The sequence below is a fragment of the Rosa chinensis genome, chromosome 2, assembly GCF_002994745.2.
Source record: "Rosa chinensis cultivar Old Blush chromosome 2, RchiOBHm-V2, whole genome shotgun sequence".
NCBI lineage: Eukaryota > Viridiplantae > Streptophyta > Magnoliopsida > Rosales > Rosaceae > Rosa > Rosa chinensis.
The window spans coordinates 9,910,874-9,922,734 of record NC_037089.1 but is presented as its reverse complement, the minus strand read 5'-3'; the positions used below and the strand labels follow the sequence as shown (position 1 = coordinate 9,922,734).

The 11,861-nt window shown below is 37.4% G+C and overlaps 1 protein-coding gene and 1 long non-coding RNA gene across 11 annotated transcripts; one reads left to right on the top strand and one right to left on the bottom strand.

Annotated features, from left to right (window-relative positions):
• Positions 1 to 1,758: 1,758 nt before the first annotated feature.
• LOC112186580 (mitochondrial dicarboxylate/tricarboxylate transporter DTC-like) lies at positions 1,759 to 2,806 on the bottom strand. Its single transcript, XM_040514014.1, has 4 exons — positions 2,711 to 2,806; positions 2,482 to 2,550; positions 2,181 to 2,264; positions 1,759 to 1,838 (listed from the first exon to the last, which is right to left on the bottom strand). The coding sequence occupies exons 1-4, from the start codon at positions 2,759 to 2,761 to the stop codon at positions 1,773 to 1,775; spliced, it is 270 nt and encodes an 89-aa protein (XP_040369948.1). The 5' UTR covers positions 2,762 to 2,806; the 3' UTR covers positions 1,759 to 1,772.
• Positions 2,807 to 6,101: 3,295 nt separating this feature from the next.
• Positions 6,102 to 11,213, top strand: LOC112186049. 10 transcript variants are annotated; one of them, XR_005807694.1, is made up of 16 exons: positions 6,102 to 6,234; positions 6,374 to 6,445; positions 6,670 to 6,790; positions 6,888 to 6,995; positions 7,070 to 7,124; positions 7,232 to 7,294; positions 7,520 to 7,563; positions 7,676 to 7,742; positions 7,847 to 7,979; positions 8,085 to 8,164; positions 8,551 to 8,626; positions 8,720 to 8,803; positions 8,891 to 8,995; positions 9,932 to 10,043; positions 10,658 to 10,707; positions 10,841 to 11,213. It is a non-coding gene; the product is annotated as an uncharacterized LOC112186049 (long non-coding RNA). The 10 variants fall into 10 exon arrangements; XR_005807692.1 differs by having other exon boundaries at positions 7,520 to 7,595; XR_005807693.1 differs by lacking the exon at positions 7,520 to 7,563.
• Positions 11,214 to 11,861: the final 648 nt, after the last annotated feature.

The following is an 11,861-nucleotide window of genomic DNA, read 5'->3' as shown; positions in this document are numbered from 1 at the left end:
AATCACCACACATTCCACCAAACTAAATAATCCTCCCCACATATTGAAAGTGGCTCAATGTGTGGCTAATTTCTAGGTTTTTGAGAAATGTTCCCGGAACTAGACTGGATTCACCAAATAGAGAGCGTCAATAATATTGAACTGCAGGAGCCTAGAATAGACAACTTCAAACAAAAAAAGTAATTTTTATCATTATTATTATGGTGTCTCAGTTTGCCTTTCTTATTTTGTTCTTGAACACATTCATAACTGGAATAAATGTTTTGAATGACTTAGATGCATCACAAACCCTAAAGGAGCATTTTTGCAACAAATATGACATAAGCAAGCCTATAATTATAGGAAGCGTTATTCAGCCTCAGGAACTAAACCTATAATTATATACCTGATGCTCATTTCCACTTCTGTAAACATATAATCGTACCTTGACCTATTAGGACTGCACATTGTTGGCCAGTTGTAGCTTTGAGCAATGTATTAAGATCATATGATGTGTAAGCTAGGTCCATCTGTCAATCTACCAGCCCTGAAAGACATATAACTTATATTCATGATAAACAACAATTTTAAGAATATACAGCTTATTAGTAAGCTGCCCTAGTTTAGTTTCTTAGAATGTTTCGAAACCTGATTATTGTAAATGGTAGACCAGAATTACAAAGAACGTCTTCCCCCATCTTCTTATACTTGAGAACACCGAAGAGATTCATAACACTACAAAAAATAAAGCGTCTTAAATCATTAATCTATGCGAAAAGAAATAGAAAAGAGAAAACCCACTGCATATGAGCTGATGGGATGCATAACATGATTCAATTTGAAATTGTGCTTTTTAAACATGTATTAATCATGAAGAATGGACCACTCACAATATGATATCTTCATTATGCTAAGGATCCAAATTAAACTAAATTAACCATCCACAGGACAATATTCTTGGTATAAGAAAACAGTGTCTGCAAGACTCTTTGATATCCAGAGAGGGAAAGAGACAGAGGTAGAAACAGACAGAGAGAACAGAATAACTTGTTCCTAATTCTTCTATGAGAAATCCTTCATTTTCTAGAAGACGTTACTGATCAGAGAAATTTATTTTCAGAATATGGAGGTCAGAGATTATAATGAATCTATTTATATAGAACACAAGAAATAAAGCTATACTACTCACAAACAGTGTCACCATGCTAAAACAGAAATTATGAAATCCAACTTTTGAGTAGAATGAAAAACGTAACTTAATTCAATAGAGTAGAATGGAATACAATGTAACTTAATTCAGGACAGTGTAGAACGGAATACAATGTAACTTAATTCAATAGAGATTAGTACAGGGGGGAAATATACTTTCAAAGTACTGCAACATATGTTGATGATGATGATGGAGAGAGAGAAGTATATATTTAAACATCATAATTGGAAAAGAAATCTACCGCTTAACCGTAGAATTTCACAATTATACAAAAGATTAATCATGTGACATTATTCAAACAGCACAATCCTAACATCAGCAGGGCATACACATAATTTCTTATAATCCACAACTAAAGCAGGATGATACCTTATGTGTTTGAATCTGGTTACGCGATTCTCGAATTGAATCTTCCATTTGCCCCAACTGATCTACATTGTTGATCTTATCAGGGTTCGTCCAACAGCTGCAGAATTCAAGATTTGCATAATATTAATTAGTACGGGATTATTAACCAAGGGCTCTGCAGCAACATAAGTGAATGAAACCAGAAAACACAACTCAGACCCCAATTTTCTAGCATTCACCTTAATTTCTTCTTTATTTCGGAAAGTTGGGTTTGCAATAACCTAGGTTGGTTACTCAGGTCCTGTGTAGAGAATAATATGAGTCAGAGGGAAAAAAAATTGCAACCATAAACAGTTAAGCTCAAGATACTTGTCTGGAAAAAAAATATATTAACCTTTACCAATCTATATATTAATATCTCAGCCTGATATATATATATATATATATATATATATATATATATATATATATACCAATCTAACAATCCCCATTTTAATGGAAAGGAATACATATCTGATTGGCATGAAGAATATAAAATTCGAGACCTCAAACAGATATAAATTCCTCATCCAACACATCCAGCACTAAATCAAGTAAATCATGAATCAAAAAGTCAAACTGTATTCACACCAAATAAGCTTACCTTATACAATGAACCAAAACCCTCCTCCTTGATCATGGTCCTGGCAACTTGTCCAGCTGATCCCAGACCCAATTGAATTCTCAACTACACCAAAACCAACACAACAAAAACCAATTAAACCATCGATCCCATTAAACCACATTACACCACTAAATCAAATCAAAATCCGAAATAGACCCATAAATCATAGATCTGAAACCCATCAAAAGAAACCAACTTTAAGCTTAAAGACCAGAGTTGGAATCATGGGTCTAATCCAAATCTCACAGAAATTACTACCTTGATGCATTTCAACACTCACCTTCATCATATCGATGGGTTGGATGATTTCAGCAATAGGATTTCCCTCCATCCCTTGTTGCAGATTGCACTAATGAACAAAAGAAAAAAAATTCAATTCATAAATTTAATTGAATATAGTTTCTGATCCTGAACCGTTAATTCTCATCCCCAATCCTATCATCACTACCATTAACAAAACCAATCATCCACGAAATGCAAATATAAATTAAAAAAAGGCCACTCTATACCTTAAGATCGAGCAAGGAAGAGTAGGACTGTCTGCGAGACAGCTTAAACATGCGAAGCAAAATCTCAGTTCCAACTCTGACTCCATATGTTAGCAGAAAGCTTTGACAGAGGTTCTCAATCGTACAACATTGGTGCGCTGGCAGCGCTGGAGCTCCTCAATGGCATCGCGGACGGGGTTGGAGGTGTCTAGGGATAGCGGCGAGGTTGGGGATTTGGAGAGAGACAACGGTGGCGGCATTGCTGAGAGGATTTTTGACCTTGAGGTTTGGGCTTGGCATCTGCGGAAGAGTAGATGAAAACAAAATTAAACCTCTAGCATCTCATCCACATAAAGGATTATGAATCGACCACCTGCCATACCATCTAATTCCGATATGGATATAGGAGAAAGCCATCGCCACGTTATGATCTGGATAGAGCATATAGATCTAGCGAGAAGAAAAAGATATAGGCAAATAGAGGAGGAGAGAGAAGTACCCAGCTGTGGTGAGATTTGTTTTGCTCAGAGCTAAGGAATCAGAGCTCCAATTTGTTCGACGAGGAAGAGATCAAGAGATGCAGAGAGAGAGAGAGAGAGAGAGACTAGAGAAGAAAGAGGTCAACTGTAAAACAGAGGCCAAAGTGCGAATATGTTTGGGAAAAAACAGAAGAGGGAAGTTTAACTTTTGATGAAAAAAAATAGGAGGGGCAGCAGTATTTTGCTCCTGTTTTCTCAAGTCGTCCTCGTAAGCTTATTAGGACACCCCGGTCAAAAAGTGTCCTCATATGGTGTCCTTATATGGGCTATTTGTAGTAGTGGGCCATGTAGATGTAATGAAACAGCTTATTTTCTACTGCCCTGACAATTTTGAATTGGTGGACCATAAGGGTCGCAATGCCCTGCATTTTGTAATTATCAAAAATAAAGACAAAGTAGAAGAGTTTGTTCGAATTAGCGTCTTTTTAAATGGCAAAGATTCTGTTGGAAACACACCTCTCCAGTATATTGCTACTTCTCAAAAATACGAAGGCTTGAAATTTATCAAGGATTCAAGAGTTGATAAGATGACATTCAACAAAAAAAATAAGAACGCACTAAACCATTATAGGGAGCAATAATGCTAAGTTGGAGGTATATTTTATTGGCCTGTATATTTACTAGCTAGCACTCTTTTTCCTTGAGTTTGTTTTCCTAGATTACATTTTTATTTTTTTGTGCTGCAGAAAGATATTAATGGGAAATTAAGTCAGACACAGGTCTCTAACTCTACCACTTGACACCAAAAACAAGATGCTTAAAGAACTCACACGTATTTGCAGCCATAGCCACGTTTTCTTATATCATATAACTCAATGATCCAAAGTCTTACAAGCAACAACATAAATAGTGATGAAAACCTAGCCTAATTTGGAAAGTAATATTAAAAGATATGAGACTTAAATGTTTGATACAAAACGTCTTTAAGGTAAAGAATCATAATGAAACTAGGATGATTATTTCCTAATGTAATCATGCAAATAAGCAGGAGGTTGTCCTTGAGTTGTCCTCTTGGGCTTTCCTTCCTCTAAGTTGGAGGATACACCCGTATCAGGCACCCCAGGTTGGACAGGACTCGCCCTCGAGTCCACAACAGTAGATTCATTCTCACCATGATAGACTTGCAAATCAGCAACATTAAAAGTAGGAGACACTCCAATATCATCAGGGAGTTCAAGAACATAAGCATTGTTACCGGCTCGTTTGAGAACCTTGTATGGTCCCCCTCCTCTGTCATGTAGTTTACCACACTTCCCACGTGGAAACCTCTCCTTGCTCAAGTTGATCCAAACCAGGCCACCCTCTTTGAACTCAACATAACGACGATGCTTGTCAGCAACCTCCTTGTATTTCTGATTACTCTTAACAAGTCTTCTCCGCACTTGTTCATGTAACTCCTTAATATGGTCTGCCATATCTTTGGCATCACCGCTGAATCGATCCGTGACAGGTAATGGAATTAAATCCAAAAGGCCATTGGGGTTGCTACCGTATACAGCTTCGAAAGGACTGATATTCGTAGTACTGTGCTTAGAGCTATTGTAAGCAAATTCAGCTTGCGGAAGGAACTCAACCTAACTTGCTTTGTTATGCCGAACTAGTGCTCTCAATAAGTTTCCCAAGCTTCGATTCACCACTTCTGTCTGCCCCTCGGTTTGAGGGTGATGAGCAGTACTAAACTGAAGCTTTGTACCCAACTTTCTCCACAAGGTTCGCCAAAAGTGTCCCACAAACTTGCTATCTCTATCAGATGTGATAGTACGAGGAACTCCATGCAGCCTTACAATGTCACGAAAGTAGATATTGGCAATATTAGTAGCATCCATTGTCTTTTTGTAAGGTATAAAATGTGCCATTTTGGAAAACCTATCCACCACTACAAAAATAGAATCAAACCCCTGTTTTGTCCTTGGTAATCCTACCACAAAATCCATGCTAACTTCTTCCCATGGAGCTTTTGGTTCTGGGAGGGGTGTGTACAACCCTGTGTTTTGACTTCTACTTTTAGCTAGGTGGCATATACGACAACATTGTACATACCTCAGTACATCTCTTTGCAACCTAGGCCAAAAGAATTTCTCCTCAATTAATGACAGAGTTTTAGTCTTCCCAAAATGTCCACCAAGACCACCTCCATGCACTTCTTCAATGATCCAGAGCCGTAGTGAACAGTTAGCACTACTACACAAAAGGCTTCACACGACACCTCTCAGACGACGTAACACTGTTTTCCGTGGTGTGAATAATTTCTCATTATTGAGACGACGGTTGTAAAATTTCCGTCTTCTAATATGAATTCAACCAACGGGTGTTTTTCATGCTGAAATTATGTATTGCTTCAGAAGACGTTTATAAATGGAAGCGTGGTGTGAGGTTAAATTGTAATAGAGGCAGCAAGTTTCGCACCAATTGGCACCAGTTAAATTTACTCAACATGTAGTGTTTATACGACGGTTACTTTAAAACTGTGGTGTGAATCTATAGATTTGCAAGTTAAAATATGTTCACCGACATTCCCTCCCATATTTCCCTCCATTTGTCTCCTCCCAAATTTAGTTCCCTCTCAGCAGGCAATATGAGGTGGCTGGGAAAATTGAAAATTTTGAAGTGGCATTCAGACAACAATGTGAAAAACCAGTCTAATGTCTTGTATATGCATGCATCGATCAACTAATTAATGGTCATCTGCCCGGCCATGTGTCCTACCTAGAACACTTAATGAAAAAAAAAAGTCCTTCCCACAGCTAATGCTTAACCTAGCAGCCGCTCGACACAGCATTGCCCCAAACAGCCAAACTATACCTCGAGATACTCGATCACAACATTGCCCCAACCATACCTCGACATAGCCCCTCCAAACCCCGACTCTCTCCGAATCACTCTAACTCACTCCATAGCTACCCCGACTCACTCCACGGCCCTAAACCTTAAATCCACCGCCTCTGAAGGCCCGACTCTGGTGCGAAGCTTTCGAAGCCCTAAGTCGGAGATTTGTCTTCGAATCTGGTAAGCCCGGCCCTAAAATTTGGGGGTTTCTGGTTTCTCAAAATCTCATTCTTTTGATTTCATAAATCATGCTTTTGATTTCGGGTTCTTCACTTTTGATTTCAGGTGTTGAGTTCGGGTTCTTCACTTTTGATTTCAGGTGTTGAGTTCGGGTTCTTCACAAATCACTCTTTTGATTTGGGGTTTTGACTAACTGGAGATTCTGATAAAGGTATAATACCATCACTCTCATCTTTTGATTTGGGGTTTTGATTAACTGGACATTTTCCGGCCCTGACTTTGAACAAATTGAGAATGTTGTTTTGATTTTCTTCACTAGTTTAAGACGGATTTTTAATGGAAGATTTTATATCAATGTGTTGTTGTTTTTCTGGTTTTGATAACTTTAAATGTGAACCCACTAGTGATTTGCTTTGATTTCCTTCTCCCGATTAGGCTGACGGAAGATTTCAGTGGATTGTTGTTGGACGAGAACCTGGTGGCACAAGCTATCAAGCTACTGATAGAAACGAAACATGTTCTAATATCAAATTTATCAGCTATCGGAAATGGAACGGTATGTTTTATCAGTTCTTGAATGTGTGTAACATTGTTGATTCATGATGAAAATTTGTGTCATTCAATGTGCAACTTAACTACATTTCTGTGTGCAGCCTGAAGAATTAGCAGAACAGTTCTGGTTTTCATTTGTTTTGTTCTCGGTGAAAACATTGAGTGAGAAGAGTTCTGATAATTCACAAATTGAGAGCTGCTAAGCTGAAGTATGTTGTTTGTCAATCTACTTTTTTTTCCCCTTGTAGCTTATGTTGGTTGCTCATGAGGATGTTGCTTATAGGATCACTGCTAAGGCTTCGGAAGTTGCGCATACTATGTATGCTGTTCTTAATTATGTGAGTTGAGTCTTTCAATTTTCGAATGGCTGGGTGTGTTATTTGTTATGTGGTTTTTTTTATTGTTTTTGTGAAAATGACAGACTGTTGTACCCAATGCTCTGCAGATATCAGTTATGGTGGTGAAGATAGTGGTCATCAGCAGTATTTTATCTGGGATATCAGCTGTGGTGAGCAAGTTTTGTTCGTGTAAAGTCCCTGGTTGTGTGCTTGGTTTAGGGCGTTTGTGATTGTGGTTTGGATTTTGGTTGATTGGTAGATTGTATCTTAATCTCTAATGAGCCAACGACCACAATCTGGTGCTCCTGCTCCCAGAAAGGCATGGTGCACTGCCCTTTGTTAAATGTGAACCTGTAGTTTATACAATATTACTGATTTTCTTTGTTTTGACTCAGAGGAGGTTCATACCAAAAGCTTGCCCAAAGGCTGAAGTTAAACCGTATAAACTCCTCACTTTTTGTTCAAACCAATGTACTTTATTATTGATTATCCTTTTCTTTTCTGGTTAATTTGAACATGACTCACTTGTGTTGTTCTTGATGTCTCTATAGCGACCTGGAGGAGGAAGAGCAAGCTAGTCATGCTGAAAAGGAGAGGGAGTTGCTCAGACATTTCCATGTATGTATTACAACACTGATTGATTAGTTTGCATTGATATGATCTCGAGTTTTGATCCCAATATCTGATCGTTTGTATGTTTTGTCTTGCTTTGTGTCTTAAAGGAACAATCTTTGAGGGCAAAGCTGAAAAACGAAAAGAAAGGTAGAGGCTTTTCTCAAGTGGGTTTTTGAGTGGGATGTTGAAGAAGGCTTATACGAGATCCTTCAATTCCTTGCAGAACAGCCTTGGTCTAAAGTGGGTTTTTGATTTTTTTTATTGTTTGTTTCAATTTTGATGTCATTTCTAAATATAGTGGATACTAATTATTGGAGTGGATTGGATTGTGTTGTGGTGGTGCAGGAACAAACTAGATGTTAGAGAACTTGCAATTCATTTTGGGTGTGTTCGAATCATTCCTGTTGTGCAAAAGGTTTATACCTGTAAGTTTTAATTTCCTTTCTGCAATGCAGTTTTCACGTTGACTGAAGTTTTAAATCTTGAGATTGCAATTTGGATTTTCAGTAGCGAGGGGGTTTATTGATTGGCATTGAGTATAGTTTTCCTCTCTTTTGTTACTCACAAAGAAGTAGAATTTGAAATTTTTATGATTTTGTTTTGCATCTGATTTTTCTGTTGATATGATCATAATGTTTTAGCTAGTTAGTTGATAAGAGTGACTTGATCTTCTATTTATCTATTTTCGGATAAGTTATTTAATTATTTCCATTCTTTTTTTGTTTCTAAGATTTTAGTATGAACCAGGGGAGTAATGAAATCGCTTCTCTATGTATCTGAATTTTCTAGTTTACTGATTATTTATAACCAGGTTTCCTCCAACTGCTGCTACTGTGAGCTCCGCCCTACTCTTGGGTATATGCAGTCTCCCTGATACCATATTTAGAGTAAGCATTTCTCTTCGAAAAATGAATTTTAGATTACAAAAACTGTGTTTGCTTTCTAATACGTAGTCATTGATGGTCTTTTCTTTGGTGTAGAATGCTGTGGATATGGCGCTGGCAGATTCGGAGTGTAACAAGCATGAGAATTCCGAATTGAGATTGTCATGTTTCTGTAACAAGGTTGGTTGTCTTGTATCATAATCATTCGTAATGTGAATTCCTTGTTAGCTAGATCATATGGTTCAGTATTATGTTCCGGTTGTATAGGCTTTAGTCAATGTTGGTACTGATTTGGCAAAACTAGTTCCTGGCAGAGTGTCCACTGAGGTAGATGCACGTCTTGCTTATGACACGCATGGAATTATAAGGAAGGTACTGGCTTTTCTTTGTAACTCAACTTTTTTCCTTTTTCTTTTCAAAGATGATGCTAAAGCATTGGAATTCTATTAGCTTATAACTGATGTTCAAGAATGATATGTTGGTTGCTAGTCTATTTCAAACTATGAATGCATCCTGATTATACTCATTTAATTGTTCTTTCTTCTTTGTTGCAGTTACTTTCACAAATGATAATTTGAAAAGTTTTGTCATTTTGTTATTTTTATTGAGCCCTGTTTTTTATTGAGCCCTGTCATGGTTGATGCAGTAGTTCTGCGTTGAACTTTCTTATCCCCCATAATATCTGTAGATTCAATAGTTTCTAACTTAGGTGGCTTTGTCATTGCAGAACACTCTTTTCCTCTGCAACCCTTTTTTTTCTTTGGTCCAACATTTGCATGTTAGATTCAGACTTCTACGTCTACGTACTGTAATTAAGTCTTTTGTCATAGACAAGTGAAATAAGGGCGATTGATAAAAATGATTCTTTACTAGCTTGCTTTTTCTTTTTCAGTATTGGCATTGGTCTGGGTGTTATCTATTGGTCTGCTTTTGGTCTATGTATTATTGGTCTACAAGATACGAGGATTCCATTCTCACTAGTTCCACTTTACTTTTGTCAATAATAATCAGCTTACGCGACCAAGTGTATTTTCATGTGCTCTATGGGTGCCACTAAATATAGCGTCTAACAAAGATTCCTGAAAGAGTTTAGGGTATATATATGCATCCTCATATGCCATCATACGCCTTTGCATTTGTACAATAAAATATTAGACCTTTCTTTATTTACATGAGTTAATCATGGTTATGAAAGTTACTCTTTTTCCTTATTTTTCTTGTCCTTTGGTTATAAGAATATATTCTTGCAACTGTGGTACTGAGGTTTGTTATTTAACTTTCTCTGTAACCTTCTGTTGGACTTTACAGCATGGCTCTGTGTATAAGCTTGCGTTTGGACCGAAAGGATTTGTTGTGGTATATATCAGATCCTATTGTTGCAGGGCATATTTTTCGAGAAAATGCATTTGGTTATAATAAGGTACTATCTAATAATATGCTTCTGGAATCCCCTTTTATAGCAAGAATATATGTCCAGGTCGGTAATGTAACTTTCCATTAGCCTTGAGAGTAAACCAATTGTCACTCTAGTATATTTTCTTAGTCAGCTTGAAGCATGGGAGAACTTTTAGTCTTGATTTGTTCTCTTTACTCATCAGCTACTTTATCTCACGTCATTTATTTGGACCAAGAGGTTACATAGATAAAGTCTGCAAAACAAGCAGTGTTCTGCTCTTTTTTTTTTTCGTTTTCTTTCTTTGGTCAACTCTGCTCCTTCCTAACTACAATTAACATAGATAGCTGTGTGTGTATGTGTGTGATTTCATAGCTTCTTTAATCAAGGCATTATAACTTATATTTTTGTTTTTTTTCAAACTGCCTCTGGTTTCACACTCAGGGAGTTTTGGCTATTTGAACAAATCAAGTGTTGCACTGTGTTGCTAGTACTTTTTCTGTTTGCAGTGTTTGAATGAAGAATTAGAGTAAAATGGCCTTTACTTCTATCCTAGTGATATCTGTTTGGAATTAGTTGCCGAGAATTGGTGTATTTGGCTTAAATATATCAATTTTAGTCGTGCTTTGTGTGCATGATAGGTTATTGTGAAGGAAGGGAGACCTTTAAGTTCTGCTTCTTGGTTGCTTCTGTAAGTCATTGATGCACTGAAAAATGTTGGTAAAGCTAATAGTTTTTTTAATTGTATACAAGACGTGCATATATACAGACTAAAACTTTATTCTTTGGATAGCTGCTAAGCTTATTTCTTGTCTGGTTAGCAGCAGTGAGGCAGCGGTGGATTCTAAGAATGTTGTAGCTGCCGTAAATGCAAGTACTTGGAGCACCAAATGAGAGTATTTGGCTGCTGCATAATTAGCACAACAACTTCCTGTATTTGGAGCACTGCAACATCCTAGAACTCTTTCAATGAGGAAGCCCATTACTATTCTTTAGGCCATGGAGAGTGCCAATGTTATGAAGTGAAGCCTAATTTTGAAGACAAAAGCTAAGAAGAGCAGGAGATCAGTGAATACTTGACTTGGATTTTTTCTGTTCTCCTATTTTGTAGATACAATTAGCATTATCAGACCCATTTAGATTGTTATGGGATTATAACAACTAACTATTATGATTAATTTTCTGTTCTTTTGGTCATTTTTCATTCCAGAATCTAAATCTTGCCATTACAACAACAATATGTAGAAAAATATGTCGTATGATGAGGATTATAGGGTGGAATCAAACAAAATTTCTACAATTCACACGACGGTTCTTACTGATATCATTGTTGGATACACACACAGACAACAAGTAAGCAAAAACCATCGTCTCAAATGTCACAATACAACGGTTAGAGTTATATCTGTCGTGTGAAAGCGCGTGCACTGAATTTTTAAGTCATCACACCACATTTTATGCTGGAAGAACTGTCGTGTGTATACAATTTACACAACGTCTTAAAAATAAAAACTGACTTCTGAACAATAAAGAGACAAGGCTTGAATCCTAAAAACCGTGGTATGAGTAGAAGTCACACCACGGCATATTTCTGTCGACAGCTTGTTGACAGCATGTCGGCAGATCTGCCGGTCCATTAGACGACGGAGTCAGCTGCAAACCGTCGACTCAATGATCGGTATACGACGGTTGAAAACCGTCGTCTGACAGCGTTTCATCAGACGACGCCTCGATAGACCACGGAAATGCAAAACGTGAGACGACAGTTTTAAACCGTCGTGTGAAGCCTTTTGTGTAGTAGTGTAGGGACACATAACCTGCTACTCTTGAATATGGAAATCTTTA

Coding starts and splice junctions, on each gene's coding strand:
- LOC112186580 (XM_040514014.1), bottom strand. CDS start 2,761: ATGTTTAAGCTGTCTCGCAGACAGTCCTACTCTTCCTTGCTCGATCTT. Junction 2,551..2,710: donor CTTCCTTGCTCGATCTTAAG/GTATAGAGTGGC, acceptor TTTGTTCATTAG/TGCAATCTGCAACAAGGGAT. Junction 2,265..2,481: donor AACCCATCGATATGATGAAG/GTGAGTGTTGAA, acceptor GTTTTGGTGTAG/TTGAGAATTCAATTGGGTCT.